The sequence below is a fragment of the Protopterus annectens genome, chromosome 8.part1, assembly GCF_019279795.1.
Source record: "Protopterus annectens isolate FY-2018-M chromosome 8.part1, PAN1.0, whole genome shotgun sequence".
Taxonomy (NCBI): Eukaryota; Metazoa; Chordata; order Ceratodontiformes; family Protopteridae; genus Protopterus; species Protopterus annectens.
In genome coordinates this window covers 343311503-343339194 of record NC_056742.1, presented here as the reverse complement: position 1 = coordinate 343339194, position 27692 = coordinate 343311503, and the positions used below count along the sequence as shown (strand labels likewise).

Below are 27692 nucleotides of genomic sequence, written 5' to 3'. Positions count from 1 at the left end.
GTAGGAAATGGAAAATTTTGCATTTCCGCACTGTAGCACACTGAAGTGCAATCTCAGCGTTGGTATATTTAAGTAGCGGGGGGTGTAGGGGGCTTGCCCCCTGCTTTTACACCCTTTACATTTTCTTTTTTTTTTAAATATTAATTTTTTATATGTTCGTACATTTAATTGTTCGATCACTAACAGTCAATGTTTAGTGGGTCGAACAATTAAGCGTTCGAACATATAACATAGACCCCCCCCCCAAGACTAGGAGGAAGTCTACCGGTTCAAAGAAAGTCAGTCATCACTTCAGACAAGTTAGTTCTGAACACTATTTCACATGGTTACAGACTCACTTTTAAATAACCGTTAGTACTCTGGCTACACAGATATTCCACAAAATGACAGAGCAGAGGCCCTTTCTCAAATTCTCAACTTGTGCTCACAAGGCTCAGTGGAACCAGTCCGAAAACACCAAAAGGGAAAGGGGTTCTACTTCAAGCTACTTCTGGTTCATGCAATATTCTAGATCTGTCCACCCTCAGTCAGCCCCTGCTGGTACCAAAATTTAAAATGTTGAATCTTCAAAGTTTTTGCCTATGATAGCTCCTTAGGACTTAATGGTCACCATGGATATAAAGGATGCTTACTTGAATATTTCTATAGAGGAATCATGCATAAGCTTTCTACGTTTCAGAGCAGGAACCAGTCCCTTTCAATTCTCCACACTGCCCTTTGGCTTGTCTACTGCTACCATGGTTTTCACAAAGTGCTTAGCCTCTGTGATTGCCTTCTGCAGAACAAGAGCCATCCAAATTTACCCTTATCTGGATGACTGTTTAATACAAGCCATTAGCCTGTTAGAGCTCCTCAGGGATCTGGCCTTTACTGAGAACCTCCTCACCTCCCTGAGGTCCACCATAAATCTACGCAAATCCAACACAAAACTATCCACCAACTTGTATCCTCATGATTCCTTTGGCCAGGCTACACTTGAGGAAACTCAGTGGCACCTCAAGAATGTGTGGTGCCAGCACACACAATCCCTGGGAACCAAAATTCAGCTAATCCCTTGTCTGAAGGAGGAATTTGCATGGTGGGCATAGGCTTGTACCCAGAACCTGTGCCATCTTTCCAGGTTCACTCTTCAGGGACAAACGCTAACCACAGATGCCTCAGAAACAGCTTGGGGGAGGGCCCATTTCCAACACCTTTAGTCACAAGGCAAATGGGAAATTCAGGTCAGAAATAAGCACATAAACTGTAAAGAATTTGTGGTGGTTCAGAAAGGCCTGGTAGCTAAAGAAAAATGGAAATCAGGGGTCCTGTTAGAACAGACAACACCTCAGTCATGTGGTACATAAACAGGGGGGCACTCACTGTTACCCTCTGTGTCGACTAGCTGTACACTTTTGGGAGACAGCTCACTCTCTGGAGTTGCACCTCTTGGCACAATACCTTCCAGGTGCTCAAAACATTCTAGCAGATCACCTCAGCAAGAACTTTGATGGATCCCCATGAATAATATCTGCATCGGGAAACATTTCTCAGCATAGTCCAGAAATGGAGCACCCCACAGATGGACCTCTTTGCCACCAAAGAAAATGCTCAACTGAAAAGATTCTGCTTCAGGACCAAACTGCTCTGTCTGTAAGACAGATGCTTTCTCTTTCCTTTGGACTTATCTTTTCTTTTATGCATTTCCTCACTTGCCTCTACTTTCTCAGGTCCTTCTGAAAATCAGGGAAGAGGGCCTAAGGGTCGTCCTGATAGCCCCAGACAGCACTGTGGCATCCTCTGCTAATAAGTTTAACCAACAGAAATCAGTGGCAGTTACCTCAGAGTGGACCTTATGACTCAGGACAAGTGGAGGATTGTGCATCCCAATCTGCAGTCTCTCATACTCTCAGCCTGGATACTCCCACAGCATCCAGCAGCAAGCCTGCCCTAAGCAAACAAGTTCAAGACATTCGTAAAGAGGCTAGAAGGCCTAGTATTAGGAAATCATACTTAGCCAAGTGGAAAAGTTTCTCCATCTGGTGCCAGCAGCAATGCCATAATCCTGTTTCAGCCAAGATCTTTGTCATTTTAGATTACCTGGCTAGCCTGGTTGAAAAAGGCCTATCCCTTTCTTCCATCCAAATTAAATTCATACTTCTGCCATTTCAGCTCACATCCCTACTCTTCCTCCTGTCTTTTCACACCCCATGCCAAAACCATTCCTTAGGGGTATGATCCACATCAGGCCTCCCAAGAGACAACCCACCCTCCATGGCACCTCAGCTTTCTTCTGAAAAAAAAAATTACCCTACACCCCTTTGAGCCTGCAGCATCTGCTGACTTAAAATTTAACTCAGAAGACTGTTCTTTTTCTGGCTGTTACCTTAGCTAGGAAGGTTCCTGAGTTGCAGGCTGTCATGGCAGTAGAACCATTTCTAATATTCCACCCAGACAGGGTATCCCTCAGGACTAACCCATCATTTATGCCCAGGGTGGTCACTGACACATCCTTGAATCAAGCCATATACCTGCCCACCTTCTTCCCCAGTCATCAGAACCAGGGGGAGAGAATCATTCATTCCTTGAGTATGCAAAGACAACTCCGCTACTATCTTGGCAGAACTAAATCTTTCAGGAAGTCAGACCAACTCTTTGCCCTTTTCCACTGGCTCTGAAGGGGAACCAATTTCCAAACAGACTATTTCTCAGTGGTTCTCTCACTGTATCTTCTTTTGTTACAGCTGTCATGGTAAAAATGCACCTGAAGCTGCCAGGACTCCTCTACTAGGGCTACTGCTGCCTCTGCTTCCTTTTTGAAAGGAGTCCCTACCAATGATATTATGGAAGCTGCTACATGGTCTTCTGTGCATACATTTACCAAACACTACCATTTATCAGCTTTTTCCAGGTCTAGAGCAGGATTTGCCACTGCCAATCCTGTAGGACATCATCTCCCTAATCTTCCTTCCACCCTCATTTCAGCTTTGGGAATCATCCCATAAGTCAGGACTGCAACAGTGAAACACAAAGAACATAGTACAGTCGTGTACACTTAGCATAAATGTAGATGTCTGAGTGTATTCACTGTTGCAGTCTTCTTTCCCTCCCTCCTTTCCCCTTTGCCTACAATGGTAGTCTGCTTCTAATGTCTTACCAAGCCAAGGAGACCCCTCCCCCAGGTTTGTTGCCCCTGCCTTGCCTAGGTTTCTGGCTAACATTTTATTGTTCACCCTGGTGGCTCTTACTTTCTAGGGGGCAAGAAAAAAATGATATGGTGGTGGCTTGCTCCTTATAAACCCACGCATACTGATGTCGGATAGGACATCCACCAGCCTAAGGAGGAAGGAGATTTTTACTTTGGTAGTTGGGCCGGCCAAGGGCTTTCACAACAGGAGATTCCACAAGAACTACAACAGTGAATAGACTCAAACATCTACATTTATGGTGAATGTACACAAATGTACTATGTTCAAATTTCAGTCTGCCTCAGTGGCAGCACCCACCATCCCCCTTATTTTGCATGTAGTTTGATGCTCTCCAACCTTGTTTTGGTTGTTTGGGTTGGTGTTTTATGGCTGCGAATTGGGTGGTTTGAGACAATTCTTGCTTCTGGTCTTTCTTGGTTCATCCTGCTTAGCACTAAAGGCCTGAATAACTGACTTTCTGTGACAGGGTTAGGCTTCCTCAGGTGGCTTAGCCAATTGCCTATCACAGAGAGTCAGAAGAGGGAATTTTCAGCTCTGGAAAGTTGCCAGTGTAGGTGTTTGTTTAGGCAAAGATCCCAAATGCAAAATTCAAACATGAGTAGTTACAGGTAAGTAGGGCTGTACTTTGTAAGTGATAATTTAATAAAGGTGTTTGTTTAAAAATAAACTATAATAAGGAAGTTGCGAAAAATGCCCTGGCTTGTATTGAGAAAACCTTGTCCGCTTAAGAAAGCATGGGCTAGCATAGTATAGTAGTGGAAGAAAACTGTACAGTAGACTATCATTTTATTTGAATGTCTGTCAAGTTTTGTTTTCTATATTATGAACATTTTAGAGCTATGCCATTTTGTGCGCCTTCCATGGCATGAAAATGTTTTTGCTTTTCACAGGTGTTTATAACTATCAAGTTGAAGATGACATTGGAAAGTTGAAGTTGTGTGTGAATGGCATGCTTCAGGAATATGGAATACCTGTAACTATAAAGGATGACTACATTCATGAATTGTAAGTTTCAGACTTTTCAAGTGATTCATATTGATTGTGTGTGTTTGAGTGAAATAATTAATGTTTTTTAATGTTGTTTTAGTTGCCGTTATGGTGCTTCTGAACCACATAGTGTCGCTTCATTTATAGGAGGTACGTATCTGAAATAATATTTCTGATATTTGTTTGTTGAAATCTCATCATTTAGTTGTCTCTACTGAGAACCTGTAGATAGATTCAGGAGAAAGAAAGTCATCTAAGTCCCTTGGTAGTGAAAACTTTTATGTGCAGCTAATGGCATTGACAGCCTTCTTATGCTCATATTAATGTCTGAATTTGTCACCTTACTTATTTTTAATTTTTTTCTCCCTATACTGTGATTTTGTCTCACTCAGTCCTTTAGATGATTGTTTAATGTTCTTCACCATTATTTTTAACTGGAGCTTTCAAGAAGTATCGTTGATATCAAGAATTCTCACCAAGTCATTTTTGGCTTTGATGCAGATCCAGTGACTTAGTTGTCAAGAGTACTAGAACTAACTACAGTTCTGTTAACACCAGTAATATAAACCCCAGAAGGTACTTTTCAAACTTAAGGGGATTTAAGAATTGCAAACATCTTTGATAAACAGCTGAGATTTCTTGTAGTTGTAAGATAAAAAAATCTGTTATTGGAAGTCCTCCATCCTCCTCAGTGTTTTGGATGCTTTGTTACTATCCCCAGCTCAACTCAACTCCCATGCACTTTCCTGCCTTTGCACACTGTGCTGTTATTTGCCAGACTGGGAGCTTCTCCTCCAATCAGATTGCCCCATTTATTTTTTGCTGATTGCTCATTTCATTTGTCAATACTGAGATTTGTTTGGTTAAAATAATCCCACATTCAATGGCTAAGAGGTTCAGGCCATCATAATGCCTTGTCATAAGCTAATGTATGCAGTGGCAATGCTCTGATTGTTAGCATGAAGAGTGCAGCATGCAACACTTCCACAAATGCCAGTGATTCATCCTAGTCATGCACAGATGAAAGGGGGAAAATCTATTCATGCCAGTATTTTATGGGGTGGCAGTAGTTGAGAGTGTCTGAAGCAGGGGTTAGTAAGTGGGCCCCTCTCAGAGTCCCAGACTGTTGTTGGAGCACTGTTAAAAGACAAAGGATGTAGAGAACATTCATTAGTTATTCCGTCGTGGAGGCAGATTTGCCTCTAGGATGGCTTTACAGAGATTATACACCACTACCTAAAATTTGTTCTGTTCTTCTGTCTTTTTTTTTTTCATTCCTTATCTGGATGATTGGCTCCTCTCTGCTCCCACCAGGCATTGACAACTTCAAGCCAGGGATTCCCTTCTTCTCCTAGCACCTTCCCTGAGCATAACAATCTATCTTGGAACCTGTTCAACTGTTAGAATTTACAGGTGCTTGGTTGGATATGATACATGGCAGGGTGTTTCTGCCTCCAGACAGGTTACTTTCACTCCAACTGCATGTGAAGTTTATTCTACAGACCCCTTACTCCCCAGCAAGTAAGGTCCTTTGGACATTGGGGTCCATGGCAAGCATGATGACCCTACTACCAACTGCGCGCCTACACATGAGGATTCTGCAATGGACCTTAGCGGTGCAGTGGTCCCTACTTGAACATCCTCTGTCGTACCCGGTCTGGCTATCCTGGGCTTGTCAAGACTCCCTTTGGTGGTGGCTTCAGTCTCCAGATCTCCTCCTGGGATGCTCATTTGTTCTTCTTTCCCCTCGATCAGTGTGATCACGGATGCTTCTCAGCTTGGGTTGGGGGTCATTGCATGGGATGGACAGCCCAAGGCATGTGGCCCCCCTTTGGAGCCCAGTCTGTGTATATCATTATCCTGGAGAAGAGAATGGTGCTTCTGGCATTGCAAAACATTTAAGCTTTTCTTCCCACCAGGAAAGTTGCCATCCAGATGGACAACATGTCTGCTGTCTGGCATATCAACAAACAGAGAGGGACTAGGGAGAGTGGGGCATTATGGGTAGGGGAGGAGCACGGATTTTGTCTCTGATGGAGTATACAGCCAGGTTGGATCTGTGCCGGTTCCGAGGCCAATAGGTTGAAGACAAATGAAAAGCAACAACTGAGATGGAACATTATGGTACATACATAACTTCTTTTTCTTTTAAATGGAATTTCTGATTCAGCATTTTGCATGGGGTTGTGCTGCAGTGGGGTAAGGCAATCTGCCCTTACCCCACAGTTGTGCACTCTGAGTTAGCATTTTATGTGGGGGGTGCAGCAGGGCTTGCCCCTTGCAAAAAAAAATAATTTTAATTTTTCATATTTTCGATCACTTTAGATTCGCTCTAAAGGGATCGCTGTTTTAACATTCACTCCTGTAAACATTCAGTATTTCACAAGACATTAATATGTATATATATATATATATATATATATATATATATAGAGAGAGAGAGAGACATGTGATCATGACTGTACACCTTCAATGTTGCTGATAATTGAATATGTATAATGTGCATTGGAGGTAAAGCAGTAAAAAGGAATTTAAGTGTTTAAAATTACTACAGGCAGTAAGATCTGCTTCTCTAACAATCAGACCATATCATAAGATATGTGAATACCTTTATTTGTGTGATTTAGTGATTTTGTGTGTGTGCGGGTAAGGAGCACCAGTGCAATGATGCATGGTGGCAACCTGAAATTAGAAAGAAGTGTGCAAGGCAGGAAGTTACATTTCAGTCACCCCTTATACACACATTTATACCTTACACTATAACCTCCAGCTCAAACTATGAACATTTTGTTGAGAAGGCACAAAACAAAAATCTGGTGTTTAAGAAAGGAGGCATGTGTATGAAAGTAGTTCTGCACCCACCATATGGAGTTCCACACCTCAAACACTTGCTGCTTATAGTGTGTACTTACTTTGCTAAAAGATGACTTCATAGGTTATCTGAAGAACATTTCAGTGATGGGAACAAGAAACCACCATTTCAAAAACTCTATTCAAATTTCTTTTGATAGGAATGTTGACACCCTTGCACTGGCACAGTAATCAAGAAGCCTCAGTCCTCACCACTAACACTAGTGAGGGACGTGCACATTGAGAGGATGACAAGTATACACACAATAAGGTACACTTTCCCTTAAGAGCACACAGAGATCACAGGTAGTCTGGGGCTGGTTTCTCCAGATCCCCAGTAAGACTTCCCACTGGCACAGCTATAGGGTTAAGATCTCTGCCGAGTGGTCAAGCCAAAAACCTCCAGCAACCTTTCTGTCCAGCCAGTGCTTTGTGTCCCTGCCTAAGTAGCTGACACACACGCACCCGCGCACATACACACGCACACTTTGAGATTTGATTTATATACAAACACACAGACACTCCTGGGGAAGGATGGCACAGGTCTACAAGCTGTACCCCCCCTTGCAGACTATAAGGTAGTTATCACTGCCACCAACCACCCTTACTTATCAGCTACTCTAAGGCCCTTACCAAAGGGTGCCCACACCTGCTTTGTAATGTTACTGTTATCCAAATGGTAAGTGTTACCAAGACTAAGGATGTTACAGTGGCTTGTACAGTGTTACCAATTACATATGTAAGTACTCACAGAGCTTAAATATCTCTAAACTAACCAGCCTGAATTAATATTTTAAATATATTTATTAATAAATAATAAAAGGACAAGACAATACTCAATAACTCAGCACAGTGACAGCGTTCATAATCAGAAGAAATATTTTAAAACAACATTGCAGGACAGTCTCACATAAATACAGAAAAAAATCTTAACTAATTTTACTATATTTCTATCTATCTATCTCTAAGAGAAATTACTGTAATCTAGTACTTACTATTAGCAAGGCAGAAGTGCTGATGAGAGGATGTTTCTAGGTCCAAAGACAAATACAAAATGCACACTCACTTTCTGTGATAATTCCTAAATTAATAATACACAGTTCTGCTGGGTTAGCTGGATGACATCACTCTGTCACCTGCCTCCAGTTCCCAGGCTAAGCAGATACCCACAGAATTTAACATTTCTCTGTGGAAAAATACTTATCTCTCAGAAGTTTGACGAGAACTGGAAGTCAGAAAACATCAAACACTTTTACATTTTAAACCTAGTAATTATTTTGGTCTCAAGACAATAGAAAACCCACTATCTCTGGACATCCTGTCTCTTTGCATTAACTAACTTTTATAACACAGTCGTAAACAATTTCAACTTAGTTTCTTGAAGTTTTGCAAGTTAACTCTGTATGTTCCATTAAAACACACATCTGCACACGTATATTGTTTATACACAACATACAGTTCAACACACATTTCTGCACCAGTAGTTTAATATCCACATAACATATAGTTCTCTTACATTTGTAAGACAAGTCTATGGATCGTATTAATATTCACAAATGATATAGAATTATTTACAAAATTACAGATAGCTGGGCTGGCAGTGTCACATTTCTCTGTAAATCATATTAATATTTTCAAGTGACATATAATTATTTACAAAATTCCAGCTAGCTGGGTTGGCAGTATTTCGGTTTGTCCCCCCCCTCGAGAACTCAAGCTAGTTTTTCGTGTTGCTTGAGAGGGTTGAGCCTATCTGGGAATACCTTACCCCATTCCCTGTCTTGAGATTCCAGGTGCTGACCACAATACCATGCTACACTGTCCCATCATATGCCTGTAATCATAGGCTCCACCAAAGTAGTTTGGGATTTTCCTGGCTGGCTTCCTGTAGCCATAGATTCCCCTCAGACTCCTCCCGCATTGTATTGCAAATACCCAGCACAAGGGCCTCCCTGTCGTCATAAGGTTTCATCAAGTTAACATGGAACAATTTGTGCCCTTGCCTAGCAGTTCTACCATGTAGTAAACATTACTGACCTTCCTTACCACCTTGAAGGGTCCCTCCCATGCTGCCTGCAGCTTGTTGTGTCTGACAGGAATCTGCTGTCCTACTGCATACTCTCTAGCTCGAGCATTCCTGTCATAACAGACCTTTGTCTGTTGTTGGGCTTCTGCCAGGTTCCCCTGGGCTAAACTCAGGAGTTCCCTGAGCCTTGTCTTGAGGTTTAGGATGCATGCTACAAACAGACTTCTTGTGAGATTCACACTCACCTTCCCATTCATCTCAAATCAAATCTAGAGGCCCCGTCACCCTGTGCCCGTACAGCAACTCCAAGGGTGAAAAACCTGTGGATTCTTGGGACACTTCTCTGTAAGCAAACAACGGATGGGACAGATATTTATTCCACTCCCCCTTAAACTGGTCTGCAAATGCCCATGGCATGGTCTTGAGTGTAGAATTTAACCTCTCAACAAGACCATTAGCCTGGAGATGGTAGGGGTGGTCTTTAAGTGCTTCACCCCACAGTACTTCCACAGACAAGCCTGCAGGTTTGACATGAAATTGGCACCACTGTCAGTCAGTATTTCTTTTGGGAAACCTACCTTGCTGAAAATCTCTAAACAAAGCATTTGTCACCTTTTCTGCCTCAGTGGAGGGCAGAGCCACTGCCTCAGGGCATCTGGTAACATAATCTACTACTACTAGGATATACTTTTTCCCTATTGAACTTGGGGTACTCAGAGGCCCCACAATATCCATAGCTACCCTCTGAAATGGCTCCTCAATCACAGGCAAAAGCATCTCAAGTCAATAGAAAACCCTCTGTCTCTGGACATCCTGTCTCTTTGCATTAACTAACTTTTATAGCACAGTCGTAAACAATTTCAACTTAGTTTCTTGAGGTTTTGCAAGTTAACTCTGTATGTTCCAACTTCTACCATTAAAACACACATCTGCACAGGTATATAGTTTATACACATTTCTGCTCTTTTCCAGCAGGGTACACTGTGGATACATTCTTGAAGCTCAGTACATAACATACAGAACAACACACACTTCTGCACCAGTAGTTTAATATCCACATAACATATACAGTGAATATAAAAAAAGTTTACACACCCCTGTTAAAGTGCCAGGTTTTTGTGATATAAAAAATGAGATCACAATAAAGCATTTCAAAACTTTTCCCACCTTTATTGTAACCTATAACCTGTACAATTCAATTGAAAAACACATATGTTAGGGGACAAAATATAAAAAATAAAAAACGTACAATACACTGGTTACATAAGTGTGCACAACCCTTAAACTAATACTTTGTTGTGTGTGCACACCCTTAAACTAAGACTGTGTTGAAGCAACTTTTGATTTAATTACAGCATTTAGTCTTCTTGGGTAGGAGTCTTATCAGCTTGGCACATCTTGACTTGGCAATATTTGCCCTCTCTTGCTTGCAAAAGCACTCCAAATCTGTCAGAGTGTGAGTGCATCTGTTCTCCATAGTCCTCTTCAGGTCACGCCACAGATTTTCTATTGAATTTAGGTCTGGGCTCTGGCTGGGCCATTCCAGAACTTTAATTTTCTTCTGGTGAAGTCATTCTTTTGTTTATTTGGATGTATGCTTGGGGTCATTGTCATGTTGAAAGGTAAAATTCCTCTAGATCTTCAGCTTTCTAACAGATGCCTGAAGGTTTTGGGCCAAAAGTAACTGGTATTTGGAACTGTTCATAATACCCTCCACCTTGCCTAAAGCCCCAGTTCCAGCTGAAGAAAAGCAACTGCAAAACATGATACTGCCACCACTATGCTTCACTGTGGGGATGGTGTTCTTTTGGTGATGCGCAGTGTTGTTTTTGTGCTAAACGTACCTTATGGAATTGTGGCCAAAAAGTTAAACCTTGGATTCATCAGACCATAACACATTTTCCCACATGCTTTTGGGAGACTTGATGTGTTGTTTTGCAAATTTTAGCCGAGCCTGGATGTTTTTCTGTGTATGAAAAGGCTTCTGTCTTACAACCCTATCCTATAGTCCAGACATATGGAGAATACGGGAGATTGTTGTCACATGTAGTACACAACCAGTACTTGCCAGAAATTCCTGCAGCTCCTTCAATGTTGCTGTAGGTCTCTTGGCAGCTTCCCTGACCAGTTTTCATTTCATCTTTTCATCAGTTTTGGAGGGACGTCCAGTTCTTTGTACATCACTTTTGTCCCATATTTTCTCCACTTTCTGATGACTGTCTTCCCTGTGTTCCATGGTTTATCCAATGCTGTGGAAATTTTTTTGTACCCTTCTGACTGATACCTTTCAACAATGAGATCCCTTTGATGCTTTGTAAGCTCTCTGCGAACCATGACTTTTGCTGTAGCAGGCAACTGAGTAAATGTCAGGAAAATCCTACTAGGACAGCTGAACTTTATTTGGGGTTAATCAGAGTCTCTTTAATTGATGACAGGTGTACCCAAGAAGACTGAATGTTGTAATTAAATCAAAAGGTACTTCATCAAACTATTAGTTTAAGGGCGTGTGCATACAACAAAGTATTAGTTTAAGTGTGTGTACACGTAGGCAACCAGCGTATTGTACGATCTGAAGTCGTTTGATCTTCAACCTGTGGGTCTTTGGATCTGCATTGGATCCAACACAGCCACATTTTCCAGCTGTGGCTCTGAGCTTCATGCTCCTCCCCTTACCCATAATGCCCCCTGTCTCCCTTCTCCGCTCAGATCTCATTTACCACCTGAAAGTGCACAAGCATGGTCCGAGCTCCAGCGTATTGTTTCACTGTTTGTAAGAATATATTTTTCTATTTTAGCTCCCTCTTGACGTTTCCTTTCTCTTGAACTTTTCTGTATCTCCCCGGGGTTCTTCGTTTAGTTAGTAAAAAAAAAAAAAGGGGGGGGGGTAGGCTTTCCTTTCCGTTCTCCTTTTCTTTCTCTCATGAGCGTGTGTGTGTGTGTGTGTGTGTCTGGGCCGGCTGAAGGGATGGTGGATGCCCCAAAGCCTGGTTTCAGAAAGTGCACAGGATATGGCCATAAGCTTTCTTCGATGGATGGCCACACTCTGTGCGTGGTCTGCTTGGGGGCTGAACACCTCCAGTCCCCCTGTCCTATTTGCTCTGGGTTTAACCCCAGGGTACTTAAGGACAGGCGTGACAAATTGATCCTTAAGGGCCTGTTGCCCTCTTCTTCTGGGACTGCGGTCCCCTCTTCCCCTGCGGGGAAAGCAGTGACTGCTGCTCCATCTTCCTCTTCCCCGGCCTCTGGGACTCCCACTCCCACCAAGAGGTCCGGGGAAGGGGATCAGGTCAAGTACCGGCCCCGCAAGCGATCCCCCAACTGCTTGTTGCAGGCCGGCCCACCGCCGAAAGTGAAGCCTGTATCCAGGCCTTTGACTCCTAGGCTCAGGGCCCCTAGGTTTTCACCTGAGCCCAAGGAACAAAAAAGCTGGTCTCCGGTCAAGTCCCCCCCCCCCCCCCACCGGCACTCCCGTCTAATTTCGACGGTATCCTCCCGCTCCACTCGGAGCCTCTCAGAAGCAGAGATGGACAAGATGATGCAGATATTTATCTGCACTCAGATACAGATGGGGGTCTTGTCGGGGCCTTCTCCCTCCGGAGCGGGTCCCTTCCAATTCTTGTTCCATCCTATTACTCCTCCTCCATTCCGACCCACGGTTTCGGAGTCATTGGATCCGAGGATGGTCGGAGTTGGGGGGTCGGTGCTGATGGTACTCTGTGCCTCAACACCGACCGGTGCCTTGAGTTTGTTGAATCTTGAGTTCTTGCAGCCGCAGCCTCAGGGTTGGATCTGAGGGGGTGTTTTCTGCTCCGAGCCTATCGGAGAGGAGCATCACTCTTGGTGTCTCGGCTCCTGCAGACTCTGCTCCTACTCCCCTGTCAGGGCAAGGGGGAGCAGCTTCTGCCTTTTATGCCCAGGAGACACGTTCCCCCTCTGTTTTCGACATGGTGGAGAGGGCTCTCACCAGGTTGAGATCTCAGACGATCTCGTCCTCTGAATCCGTCAAGACCCCTCTGGCTTTGAGTGTGGTTCCGGCCATCTTGGTCTCTCAGGGACAGCCCATGACCCAGGTAGTTACACCTTCGGAACAGATTGTTTGCGATGCCTCCCCAGACAGCCCCCCTGAGGAGGCCCCCCAGAAGCATGTGTGTAAAAGGAGGCACTTGGACTCTCCACAAGAATCCCTCACGGAAGACACGCAGGAAGGCGCCCCCAGATCACCCCACCCCCGAGGATGTCTCCTTTGGGGACGTCATGGAGCTCTTCCGCCCCAAAGCCAACCTCTGACGAGTCCATGTTTCTGCAGGCATTCTGCATGGGCCCATCTACCTCTTGGGTGTCCCCTCCTGCCACCCCACTTGTGGAATTAATAACATCTAGGGCTTGGAAGGAGCCAGACACAGTAGAGCCAATTCCTAAGTGGTCAGATAAGGTCTTGAGTCCCCCCTCGGACAAGCTTCATTGGCACAAGGGGTCCCCTGTAGATGCTGTGATCGTGGCGGCAGCCACCAAGAAGGAGCTCGCACAGGAGAGCTCCACGGTCCACCCTCCTTGACCGAGGGTTGAGAGCATTGGATAGTTTTTGGGAAGCGAGTTTATGCTTCAGTGACCTTCTCTGTGAGGGTGCTGAACTATATGGCACACATTATTCAACTCCAGAGATATCTTGTTAAAGAAATCACCGAGTAGACCCCAGGGTTCATGTCGGCAGGGGACAGGAAGAAGTTTGCACGAATAACCACCCTAAAAGCAGTAGCTAACACATCCATGCGTTTGCTCTCGCCACACCACAGAGGGAGCCACACGGGTGGCAGGGACATGCGTTGCCATCAGGCATCATACCTGGCTCTACTTGTATCGGTTTACTGAGCCCTTCAAGGCATCTTTTACCAACGCCCCTTATGACGGTTCTTCCCTGTTCAGGAAGACTGTCAGAGACTTTAGTCCAGAGCGAGAAGGACGGGAAGACACTGTCTACCATCGGGATCCATTTCTCTCTCCACCTCAAAGGTCTTTTTCCAGGAACCAGTGAGGCCCAAAGAAGATGTGGTTCTGCAAGTCTCAGGTGTTTTTCCGGGACGCTCAGGACTCGCCTTTCCCCGAGGCAGAGGGGGATTTGACAGATGCCACCCTAGAGGCAGAAGGGGTCCTAAGAATTTTCGGTCCCGAGAACCCTTTTCAGATAAACCCGGGCAGCAGCCCCAAGGGGTTTCCTGACTGCTCTTCTCTAGAGGCAGTCGGGGGTCGTTTGTCGCTACACCCTTTAGCATGGGAGTCCATAACAACAGAGCAATGGGTGATGTTCTTCGTGTTTCACTGTTGCAGTCATTACATTAGGGTAATCTGCTGGCAGGTTGCCCTCATTCGGCTTGATTAACAAAGCTGTGGGTCCTGCGTCGGTTGCTGTCCCTTCTTCCATGACGTCAGGTCATCAGGGGTATAAAACATGCAGCTGATGCCATTTACATCAGTCTTTCTTGCCGTGCTGTGCCTGAAGCAGAAGCAGTTCGCAAGTGCCGGTCGAACGACTCCTGAAATTTTCGAGTTTCAGAACCGAAGTCTTCAACTAAAAGCTAAGTACCCCGTTGGGAAAACTTTTTCTTGCTCCTTACCGATGTCAGTAAAAGTTAATAATTGTATTACTTGTGGGAAGCAAATACCTCATAAGGATTTTCATTTGTATTGTATTCCTTGCCTAGGCCCTGACCACAACGTGCCTTGCTGTCGGTTTTGTGCTAAATTTAATCAATGCAATATTAAACGTCGGTATATTTTTGCTTCTAAATATTTTGGCTCAAGATTTAACTATCCATAAATGTCGTCGGTTAGCAATCTGACTACTGGAATACCTAAAAAACGCAAAGAAAAAGACAGAGACAGACCGTTGAGGTCCAAAACCGATGATGAAGCTTCTCCTAAGCCAGTCGCCGATTCGCTCGTACACAGTGAGGTGCTTTCGCAGCTCCTAATACCCGCTACTTTTGATTCACAGACCTCTACTGAGGGAGACACTTTAAGTATTGAACCCGCGGATGTCTCTACCTTAGATGGGTCCGGAGCCGCTGAGCAGGCACCGGCTTCTGAGGGTGTTTTCAGGCCTCAAGATTTGTATATTAAACCGACTCCATCTTCATCTTCAAAACTAAGGCCAAAATCTACTTCTATGTCTAAAAAACCGACGCTTGGGCCATATGTACAGGCCCCAGTGCCTAAAACCAAATTATCATAATGGCTGAGGATCTAATTACCTTGATCAGGGGTACTCATCCCCCTCCTGCTAAGAGGCCTAGGCAGGGCACTGACTATGAATCTTCAGATCAGGTTTCTATTTCTTCTGATTCCTGTTCTGATCAGGAATTATCTATTCCACCTTATGAGGACTCTGATGCAGAAGATTCCATCCCTTCTGCTTCTCCTCCTGATGATTTTTCTTTTGGAGAAACTTTGCATACCTTAAGGGAACACTTTCACTGGGAGAGTCAGGATTTCTCAGAATCTAAAAAGAGACTTAGGGATTTCCTTCTTCCTCAGCCTAGGCCTTTGGCTATGCCTCCTGTTCTAGACATTGTTGATGATGTTTTCTCAGAATCCAGCATGGCTCCTGATTCCCTGCCTCCGGCTCCTAGTAAGCCAGACAGATATTACAGGGTTCCTGACTCCAACAAATTCCTCTTTAAAAACCCTACTGCTGACCCTGAAACCATTTCTCAGGGTCCCAAGGGCGTTAAGGCTTCTACTGCCAAAAGTCCTGCCCCTTCTGATAGAGATTCCAGGGCGCTGGATAGATGGGGTAAGATGGTTTACACATCTGCAACCTTGGCAATCAGGGCTTTAAACTGTCAATTTCATATGCTTAAATATCAGCAGCATGTCATGGGCTTACTTAAACAGAAAATTATGCTGATTTCTGACTGTGTGAAAAATAGAGTTGCAGGATTTATTGCATTCAGCTGAATAAGTTGGAAAACATATTTTGCAATGTGGTTTTGATTCCTTGGAGGCCTCTTGCAGGGCCGCTGTAACTGGATCTGTGATAAGAAGGCATGCTTGGCTCAAGGAGCAAAATCTACCTGACCATGTTAAAGCAACATTGTTGGATGCCCCTTAACAACAGGACAGTCTTTTTCGTAATAAGGCAGAAGAAGTTTTGAAAAATTTGGAAAATAAAGCTAAATCTATGCAAACTGTAAAAGATTTCCTACAAGTGCAGCCACCCAGGTTCAGTAGGCACTGGCCTACTAAGAGCTGGTCCTTTCCAGTACCCACCAGAGCCACTCAGGTCAAACCCAGACATTCCAAGGGCTCCAGGTTTCAGTCACAAGGAAATAGAACAAAGCAATGGGGTGCCTCCACCTCCAAATCTGGAAGTATCAAGGCACCTTCCTACTGTAAACAGTCTCAATAACTTTCCACTGCAATCACCAAGCACTTATCTTTTGGCCACCCCTTTAGGGGGAAAACTGGCACTTCATGCATGCATCTGGCAACTGATTACCCAGGACAAGTGGGTTTTAAATATAGTATCCCAGGGATACAGATTTAATTTCCACCCGTTGCCAATCCCAAACGGATGGCCAGATCTGCCTCCAAATCAGTGGGGAGAGGCCCAGAAACAAGTTATGTCCCTCATGAATATGGGGGCTATTCAACCAGTACCAGAAAAGGGACAGGGTTTTTATTCAAGACTTTTCCTGGTACCCAGAAAAGACAAATCATGGTGTCCAATTCTGGACTTATCCATTCTAAATACATTTCTGGACATTCCAAAATTCAAGATGCTGACTCTACAACAGTTACTACCTATGCTAGGCAAGGATGCCTGGTTGGTAACAATAGACTTAAAAGAGGCTTACCTGCATATCCCAATCAGGGAATCTTGCAGAAGATACCTCCGCTTCAAAGCAGGCTATTTGCATTACCAGTTCTCTGCACTGCCCTTTGGCTTATCTACTGCTCCCAGGGTCTTCACAAAGTGCCTGGCACCAGTAATTGCATTTTGCAGGCAAAGAAATATTCAAATTTATCCATACCTGGACGATTGTCTAATTCAGGCAGAAAACAAGGACACTCTTCTAAAACATCTGGCGCTTGTAAAAAGACTTCTAACATGTCTAGGGTACACCATAAACAAAAAGAAATCACAACTGGTACCCTCTCAAATAATTACATTCCTGGGTGCAAGCTTGAATACAACTGCCCAGATAACTTACCTTACGCCAGAAAAACAAATTCAATTGATGACTTACTTCAAACAGGTGGCCACAAAAACCCAGCTATCTAAAGACAAATTCTGCAGGCTTTGGGGTTCATGGCCTCCTGCATCCTAATAATTTCATATGCAAGACTGCATATGAGGAAACTTCAGTGGTACCTAAAAAGCTTATGCAGTCAACATTGTCACAGCCTGGAAACAATGATTCCTATCATTCCTTGCCTGCAGCTAGAGTTCTTATGGTGGGCAGAGGCCTGCCACCAGAACAAGGGGCTGACATTCATTCCACCCCCTGCCGCCCAAACCCTGACTACAGACGCATCAGATTATGCTTGGGGGGCACATCTGGCAGGGAGATGCATTCAGGGCCAAAGGAGCCAAAATCAAATGCACCTACATATCAATCAGAAAGAAATGCTAGCTGTACAGAATGCTCTGACAGCCTTCAAGGACTATCTTCATCCAGGACAACTACTGATAAAGACAGACAACACCACAGTCATGTGGTACATAAACAAGCAGGGGGGTACCCATTCCTACCCCCTTTGCAGACTAGCCATGGCATTGTGGAACACGGCCTTGACTTATCACATACATCTACAAGCTCAATTTTTGCCAGGAAAGCAAAATTCACTGGCAGACGAACTATGCAGAAATCTAATGGACCCACACGAATGGAAACTGGATCCACAAATCTTCAGCATGTTGACATGCAAATGGGGGAGCCCAGACATTGATCTTTTTGCCTCACCCCAAATCTATCAGTTGGACAAATTCTGCACAAGAATTCATCACAAAAAAGCTTGGAAAGTAGATGCTCTGTCCTTCAGCTGGAAAAACCTATCAGTCTATGCCTTTCCTCCTCTGCCTCTGCTCTACAAGGTCTTACTAAAAGTCAGACAGGAAAAAACAAAAATGATACTGATTGCTCCAGACTGGCCTCGCCAACACTGGCACCCGCTCCTACGCAATATGCCGCACTTTCCTCCGTGGTACCTGCCTCTAACACCTTACCTACTGTCTCAGCAGAACTGTCAAATTCTACACACTCAGCTCCAAACTCTGAATCTTGCAGCATGGCTTATCAACTAATTTCACCAGTTACATCTCTCAGCAAACCTGTGATGGATGTCATTTTGGAGGCTAGAAGGCTTAGTACTAAAAAAAATCTTATGCTGACAAATGGAAAAGATTCTGTGCCTGGAACCAAGCACAAGGAATAAGCACAGCAATGCCCAATATTCCTCAGATTCTGCAATATTTAACTGAGATGCTTCACAAGGGCCTACCTTTTTCTTCTATAAAAATCCATGCCTCTGCCATTTCAGCTCATTACAACACAGAGCCTCTCCTCTTTTTTCATCCTTTGCTACAGCAGTACCTCAGAGGGGCCAAAAATTTAATACCTCCCAGGAGAGTACCAACTCCTGCATGGGACCTCAATTTTGTTTTGGAAAAACTCACTCTACCTCCTTTTGAGCCAGCTGCTACTGCAGATTTAAAATTTCTGTCATAGAAACAGCTTTCCTTTTAGCAGTCACTTCAGCTAGAAGGATTTCAGAATTACAGGCTCTTATGGCAGTGGAGCCTTTCATTATTTTTCATCCAGACAGGGTGGCTCTCAGGACCAATCCATTTTTCATGCTTAAGGTGGTATCCAGTGTGGCTCTTAATCAGACCATTCATCTGCCAACTTTCTTTCCCAATCCAGAGAACAAGGGTGAGCAGATTCTGCATTCATTGGATGTACACAGACAACTTAGATTCTACTTCAACAGGATAAAACCTCTAAGAAAATCTGAGCAACTATTGGTGGCATTTGCTGCAGGGGCAGAGGGAAAACCTATTTCAAAGCAGACTATTTCTAAATGGATAAGCCATTGTATTCATTTCTGCTATGTGCAACATGGCAAACCTATCCCCAAAGGGATCAGATCTCATTCCACCAGGGCTGCATCTACTTCTGCAGCCTTTCTCAGAGGGGTTCCTACCAGAGATATTCTAGAAGCTGCTACCTGGAGCTCAGTTCATACGTTCACCAAACATTACCATATACCTCTCTTCTCTAAATTCAGTGCCACTGCTGTCCTGCAGGGCCTTATAGCTGCTCCTAATTCTGTATAAATCCATCCTCCCAACCACAGCTTTGAGAATCTACCCAAATGTAATGACTGCAACAGTGAAACACGAAAAACATAGTACAGTTGTGGACACTTACCATAAATGTAGATGTTTGAGTATATTCACTGTTGCAGTCCTGGTTACCCACCCTCCAGCCCCCTGTTTTTCTCTTACTATACCTCTACTTTATTTTACTATGCTTAAAAGCCTTTTTTGTGTATTTGCTTTTGTTTGGAGGTATATTTTTTGTGTTCTAAATTATATATATATGGTTCCCTATCAGAAGCCTGAAACACTATAAGCCTGAAAATCAAAATCCTGAAAACTAAAGCCTGAAAATTCAAAATCCCGAAAGCCCAAAATCCTGAAACTCAAAGTCCTGAAAACACAAATAATGCTAATATGTCACTATAAAGACACTAATATCTACCAACTGACCCTAACCCTAACCCTAAGGTCCGTCACTATCGCACACTCACCTGACCCGCGCCCTAACCCTAACTCACTTAAACCGCCCCTAACCCCAATATTTGTCACTATTGCATACATGCCTAACCTGCGCCCTAACCCTAACTCACTTAAACCGCCCCTAACCCTAACGCATGACCTAACACCACAGGGCTAACAATAGCAAAGCCACAATGACGTCAGTATGTCCATTTTGTGTTTTCAGGATTCAGGATTTTGGGTTTTCGGGATTTTGAATTTTCAGGCTTTAGTTTTCAGGATTTTGATTTTCAGGCTTATAGTGTTTCAGGCTTCTGATAGGGAACCATATATATATATATATATATATATATATATATATCTATTTTGCTCCCCATTTGGGGCGCACCTGACATCTGGGGCAAGAAAAACTGATGTAAATGGCGTCGGCTGCATGTTTTGTACCCCTGACGACCTGACGTCATGGAAGAAGGGACAGCAGCCGACACAGGACCCAAAACTTTATTAATCAGGCCGACTGAGGACAACCTGCCAGCAGATTACCCTAATGTAATAACTGCAGCAATGAATACACTCTAACATCTACATTTATGGTACGTGTACACAACTGTACTTTGCGCATCATATCCAGAGGATATTCCGTTCCATTCCAGGAACCTCCCCCATCCAACAAAGCTCTCCCGGACGTTTCACCCATGCAGCAGGAGGACGCAGCAGTACAAATAGATTCACTGCTAAGGAAAAGAGTCATCCAACTGTTTCCCCTAGACCAGTCTGGATCTGGAGTTTATTTCAGGTTCTTTTTAGTGCGGAAAAAGACGGGGGACCTCAAACCAGTCTTGGATCTGTCCAAATTGAACTTGTCTGTAACCAAGACAAAATTCTGGATGATTACGATTCAGTCTGTCCTGCCCTGTTTGCAGGCCAGAGACTGGATGTGGTCAGTCGATCTCCAGGATGCGTACTATCTCATCAAGATGGACAGGCACTCCTAGAGGTTCCTTTGCTTCCATCTGGGAGCCAGTCATCATCAATTTTGAGCCCTTCCCTTTGGTCTCACCACAGTCCCCCAGGTATTCACCAAGGTGTAATGGCTCACCTGAGGCTTCAGGGTATTCAGGTCTTTCTGTACCTGGACAATTGGATCTTTACTGCCCCTTCAGAGCATCTGCTTTGTCAGGCCAGGGACTCTTTTTGGCTAGCCAACAGGTTCGGCATCAATATCAACATGAACAAATCTTCTCTACTCCTGGTTCAGGTTTTGGTTTTCATCGGAGCACAGCTGGACACATTAAAAACGAGGATGTTTCTTACATTAGACAGGATACACAATCTGAGGTTACACATCTTACACATTCCTCAGACCCATTTACCGACAGCTGAGGCAGTGTTAAGAGCATTGGTGTTTATGGCAGCCACGATCAATGTTCTTCCAATGGCGCACCTTTATATGAGAGTATTGCAGTTGATGCTTGCGATTCAGTGGTCCTGTTAGATCTCCCCTTGTCCTTTCAGGTTGCTCAAGAAGGACAGTCAAAGGCATGTGGTCCCCTTCTGAGACCTTTCTGCACATCAGTGTTGTAGAGATGAGAGCAGTTCTCCTCTCGTTGCAGGCCCTTCATGCTCATCTTCCGATTGCAATTCAGATGCACAATATGTCAGTGGTCTGGTATATCAACAAGCAAGGGGGAACCAGATCTTATCCCCTGTGTCGAGAAGCCATGAATGTGTGGGAATGGGCGATCTCCACTGGCAGTTTTCTGATGGCAACACACATTCCGGGACGGTCCAACATTCTAGTGGACAGGCTCAGCAGATCTATCCTGATGCCTTATGAGTGGTCTCCGAACCCTTCAGTAGTGCAACATATCTTTCTAGACTGGGGTCGTCCTTCCTGCAATCTCTTCTCATCTCCTTCCAACGCGAAATGCAGCCAATTTTTCGCTCTGAACCCCCCACTGGGGGAAACCCCCAGAGGCGCTTTGATTTATGCTTGGCCTCCCGGTCTTCTTTATTCATATCATCCTCTTCTGATGTCGAAGTTTCTGCAGAAAGCCTGAAGGCTGGGGAGCACTGTGATCCTCATTGCCCCATTCTGTTCTCGACAGGTTTGGTGTCCCTTACTCAGGTCTCATCTAGTTGTTCCACCATGGACTTTGGATCTGGTTCCAGATCTTCTCTCGCATCCCTTGGGGATCCCACACCTAGACCTGGACAGTCTGAAGCTCGCTGCTTGGCTGCTCCAGTTCCCATGGTTATTAGGACTCTCGGTTTGCCATCCCCTGTTAAGTCTATTCTGGTAGCGGATCACAGATCTTCTGCCAGAAAGGTGTATCATAGTAAATGGAAACGTTTCTTGATATGGGCCTCTCAGCAGTCCCTGGACCCTTTTACCTCTCCTCTTTTGGCAGTCTTAGATTTTGTGGCTAGCATTTTTCAACAGGGCACCAGTTCCTCTACGGTTAAAGTCCAACTGGCAGCTGTTTCTAATTTTCACCTGGGGGTAAATATGTCTTCAGTGGCTTCCTCTAAACTTTGTAAGACCTTCTTTCTTAAAAGTGCTTTTCTTCTTAGACCCCCTGTAAAGGATCCTGTCCCACCGTGGGACCTTATCTTACTGTTGCAGGCATTGGTTTCTCCCCCCCTTTGGGCCATGCAGGTTCAGTGGATTTGCAATTTCTGACTTAGAAAACTGCCTTGGTCACCATCATGTCCACCAGAAGGGTGTCGGAACTTCAGGCTCTTTCATTCAAAATGCCCTACATGATTTTTCATAAAGATAGGGTGTCGCTTCGCACCAACCCATCTTTCCTCCCCAAGGTAGCTTCGAAAGCCAATATTAATCAGACCATTAACTTGTTAGTCTTTTTTCCTAACTTCCAGAACAAAGGGGAATATAGGCTACATTTATTGGATGTGCATAGACATTTGAGATTTTACCTGCACAGGACTAAAGCCTTCCGCAGATCTGATCAGCTTTTTGTGTCTTATGCCAAGCCCTTCTTTGGTAAACCAGTGTCGAAAGTGACAATTGCTCGCTGGATCTCACAATGCATTGGCTGAGCCTATTTGGAGAGGTCTGTTTCTGCCAGGGAAAGTGAAAGCTCATTCGACCCAATCTATGGCTACGTCAGTGGCCTTTTGGTCCAGGGTATCTTTGGATGATATTTGTTCGGCTGCCACTTGGGCCTCATCTCATACCTTTATTTTGCATTATAAATTAGACATTGCCTGTAGGAGTAGAGCATCCTTTGTCTCTGTGGTGCTCCAGAACATCCTTCCATGAGGGCCACCCAAGAGTTTGGTAGCCGAGTTCTCTGTCCTACAGGTTGAAGGTCAAATGAAGTAAACTACTTCAGATAAAGAAGTTATGTACTCACCATAACGTTCCACCTGAGTAAGTTATACTTCATTTGTCTTCAACCATTCCCCAATCTTATCATTCAGATGATGATATTTTTTTCTTTCTTATCAGATGGTTATTGTTGGGATCCTTATTTCTGTCCAGGCTAAGGGAGTTTTCCTATTAGTTATCCTGGTAATAAGGTGTCATTGGGTCAGGTGTCTGATGCATGTTGGGCAGCAAACTCAGTCTGAGGGGAGAAGGGAGACAGTGGGTCATTATGGGCAAGGAGAGGAGCATGGAGCTCGGAGCCATAGCTGAAAATGCGGCCGTTGGATCCGAAGACCCACAGGTTGAAGACAAAGTATAACTACTCAGATGGAACGTTATGGTGAGTACATAACTTTTTTTTTTTATTTTTTTGTATTTTTTCCCCTAACAGATTTGTTTGTTTTTCAATTGAATTGTACAGGTTATAGGCCACATTAAAGGTGGGAAAGGTTTTGAAATGATTTATTGTGGTCTCATTTTTTTATATCACAAAAACCTGGCATTTTAACAGGGGTGTGTAAACTTTTTATATCCACTGTAGTTCTCTTACATTTGTAAGACAAGCCTATGGATCGTATTAATATTCACAAATGACATAGAATTATTTACAGAATTCCAGATAGCTCGGCTGGCAGTGTCATATTTCTGTATAAATCATATTAATATTTTCAATTTACAAATATACAAAATTCCAGCTATTTAGGTTGGCAGCATTTTGGTTTGTCACAAGGAAAACTTGTCAAGAGACATGGTTAGCCTTTTTAAACGACAGGGTTGAAAATGTTAGTAGAAGTAATGTATTACAGTAATATTTTGGTCTCAGATAAATTACCTCATTTATCTTCCTAAAGTCAGGAGTAGCAGTTTGTTTGAACAATTAAAAGATTACAGCATGTATATTTTAATATGAAGCAGGAGCAGGCTTTTTTCTAACATTCACAAGGTACGTAGACAGATGCCCTAGACATCACAGCAACTAATTGGCTGTTAAGGCAGTGATGTCTGGCATCTGTCCTCTTTTCAATGGCTTTCTGTTTACCAGGGAACTGTAAAGTAGTGGGGTGACTGAATACTTAAATGGAAAAATAGTAACTTTTATTTATTTTACATTTGTTTACCACAAAATTCCGACTAGGGCAGTGACCCTTTTTTCAGCAGAGGTCCATGGAGAAATGCTCCACAGGAAATAATAACACATTACAGAAATGACAGCACATTGCAAATAAGCAGACGACATAACAAATAAGTAATTGAGTATCAATACTAAAAAAATAATTGCAATTACAATATTAAAAAGATCCTTAAGTAGGTTATAATAAGTAGAGTGTCCTTTAAAAACAAGGAGTTAAGTCTGTAAAAGTGGATTTTGTAGTGGAGAAAGACAAGTTAAACAATTTGGATGCAAGATAGCATGTAACATTTTTATTTAATTTATTTATTTATTTGCAGTTGGTTTACCAGGATAGTCCATTGGGTCAAGATGAACCCGTTTTCAATGGAGTCCTGGGGAGAAAAGCTCCAGATATTTTAGGTTACAATAGGTTCTTAGACATGTTTAGACAATGTAAAAAAATTGAGTAGACAATACAGATCATAAACAAACAATTACAATTAATACAACAAGAGTTAAAACTTATATGAGAGGCAGATTAAACAGGATTTTACAATTAAAAATAAGAAGGCATTACATATTAAGAGTCCTACACTTATGAGGTATACTGTAGTATATTCTTGCAGATACTATAGTAATAATAATATAAGAGTTAGGAGAAATGTTAGAGTGAAATCAAGGGTATAAGTAGGAGAAAGGAAAGGAAAAGGAAATAAAAAGGAAAAACCAGTATTAGTTATGAGGGGTGGGAGCAAGAGCATTCCCACTGAGATAGAAGATGTGAGTGAAGAGATTTTTTGAAAATAAAATGGTTAGAGGTGATACGGATAGATGGAGGTAGAGAGTTCCAGAGTTGAGCTAGGCCATGTGATAGAAGGTATTTGCCAGGGGGACGGGTTGGTTTATACACTTCTAATAGATTTTGGTTGTTAGACCTTAATATTCTGTCAGGTCTGTGCATTTTAAATACAGAAGACAGGGAGGGACAGAGGGAGGGGTTGAGAATAAGCTTATGTGCAAGGGATAGTTGAGTATAGGTGAGATGACTGGGTAGTTCTAGCCATTTTGGAGAGAGGAACAGTGGTGGGTTGAGGACTTTTGGCTGGTAGCGAATTTTGCAGTTTTATGGTAGCAGGAGGAAAGTTAAGTTTTCAGGGAGGTTTGTAGATTAGTTAGAAGTGGAGCTCCGTAGAGAAGGGATGGAATTAAAAAGGAAGTAGAGAGAGTGATTTTAGTGGCCGTTGTGAGATAGTGATTTTGTCGATAGAGCATCCCTAGTTTTTGATGAGTTTTTTTGATATTTATTTGTAGATGGGAGTTGAATTTTAGTTGGTTATCAATTTGGACTCCTAGCAGTTTTGTCTCTGTCACCATTTCTAGCTGAGTGTTATTTTGACTGTTGATAGAGAATGTCTTTGTATTAAAAGTGTTGACTTTAGTGGGGGTGAATATCATTAATTTGTTTTTAGAGGCGTTGAGTGCTGGGTGATTTGTTTTCATCCATTGTTCAGTGGTAGAAAAAGCATCCTGAGTTAGCGTTAGGAGTGTTGGGATAGATATGGCAGTGCAGATAATGGTAGAATCATCTGCATATTGGATGATGTTGGAAAAAGGGATCGCCTTGTGGAAATCATTTATGAATATGTTGAAGAGGAGTGGACCTAATATGGAGCCTTGGGGGACTCCACTTGGGGTGTTAAGGAATGAGTAGGTTGCCTTTTTCCATTTTACTGCTTGATATATGTTGGATAAGTAGCTGGATAACCAGGTTATTGATGGAGGAGATAGGTTAAGTTTTGAGAGTTTGGTTAGAAGCAGGTTATGTGATATAGTATCAGAGGCTTTAGAGAGGTCGAGTAGAAGGGTAGAGACAGTAAGGCCAGAGTCCCGGGCTTTATTTACAGTTTCGAGGAAAGAGAGGAGAGCTGTCATAGTGCTGTGATTAGGTCTGAATCCGTGTTGTGTGGGAGATAGTAGGTGATTATCTATGAGATTTGGTAGGAGTTGAAGCTGGATACACTTTTCAAGGAGTTTAGAGATGGGGGACAGGATAGCAATGGGGCGGAAGTTAGTAACACTGTTGTTATTGCCACCTTTATGTAAAGGTATGATAAAGGCCTTTTTCCAGATTTGGGGAACTATGCTTTCTTGGATTGAGCGATTGATTAGCATGCTAATGGGGTATGCAATTGCTTCAGCAGCTATGCTAAGAAAGTAGGAAGGGATACCATCAGGGGCATTGGTATATGGTTTTAGTTTCTGGAGGAGTTTTTGTATGGTAGAAGTGGGTATAGGTTTTAATGAGAATGGAGGAGAGTGTGGAGAGGGGGTGTTGTGGGGTGAAGATGGTGAGGAGGAAGAGGTTGTAGGAGAGGGGGTGGATGGTAAAGGGGGTGAAGATGGTGAGGAGGAAGAGGTAGTAGGAGAGGGGGTGGATGGTAAAGGGGGTGAGGAAGATGAGGGAATGAGAGTAGGAGAGGAGGTGGATGGGAAAGATTTAGTAGCTATGGGTGGGGGAGAGGTAGTAGTGCTGGGTGGAGTGTTGGTGTGGGCAAAAGGAGGAGAGTTTGAGAGTGTGTTGTTAGAGAAGGAAGAAGTTAATTTGGAGATAGATTCAATGAAAAAAGAGTTGAATTGAGTAGCTAAGTCAATATCTGGAGCATTAGGGTCTGGGGTGGGGGAAACAGGCTTACTGGGATTAAGTAGGGTGGAGATGCCTTTCCAGAATTTCTGAGGATTTGTTTTGTTATTGCTTTGGAGAATGGAGAAGTAATTTTGTCGATCAGAGATGATCAGCTTTTTTACCCTGTTTCTAAGTGTTTTATATTCGTTGTGAGTGAGGGGGGTCTTAATTTTCTGGTACTTTGTCCAGGCTTTATCTCTTTGCTTCATTGCTGCTAGTGTATTTTTGGTAAGCCAGGGGGCGGTTTTGGTTTTTATTCTTTTAGTTCTTAGAGGAGCATGGAAGTCTAGTAGTTCTAAGAATGTGGTGTTGAAGTGAGCAACAGCATTATCTAAGGGTAGTGTTTTTAGACAATTCCAGTGTATTGCTTTTAGGGAGTTATTAAAGGTAGATGGGTTAAAGTTTTTATGATTACGGATTGTAATATAGTTTTGGGTGCGGTGTGGGAGTAGGGGGAGCCGGTGAGTGAAAATGGGTATGTGGTCACCAAGTGGATCTGGAAGAGTTCCACTGCTGGCAAAGTAGTGGGGGTGTGAGACTAAGGTCCAGTCCAGGATACTGCCACTGGAAAGGTTTTTTGTTTGGTGTGTTATAGAGGTAATTAGTTGTGTAAAATTATGTAAGTTAATGTTAAGTGGGTTGATGGGAGACTGAATGGTAGCCCAGTTAATAT

The 27692-nt window shown here is 43.4% G+C and overlaps 1 protein-coding gene across 1 annotated transcript in view; it reads left to right on the top strand.

Annotated features, from left to right (window-relative positions):
• Positions 1-27692, top strand: part of NAE1 (NEDD8 activating enzyme E1 subunit 1) — a 1377685-nt gene that overhangs the window by 1260686 nt on the left and 89307 nt on the right. Inside the window, exons 18-19 of the mRNA XM_044081916.1 lie at positions 4079-4193; positions 4276-4325. Coding sequence (XP_043937851.1) covers positions 4079-4193; positions 4276-4325 — 165 coding nt within the window. The remainder of the gene's footprint in view (positions 1-4078; positions 4194-4275; positions 4326-27692) is intronic.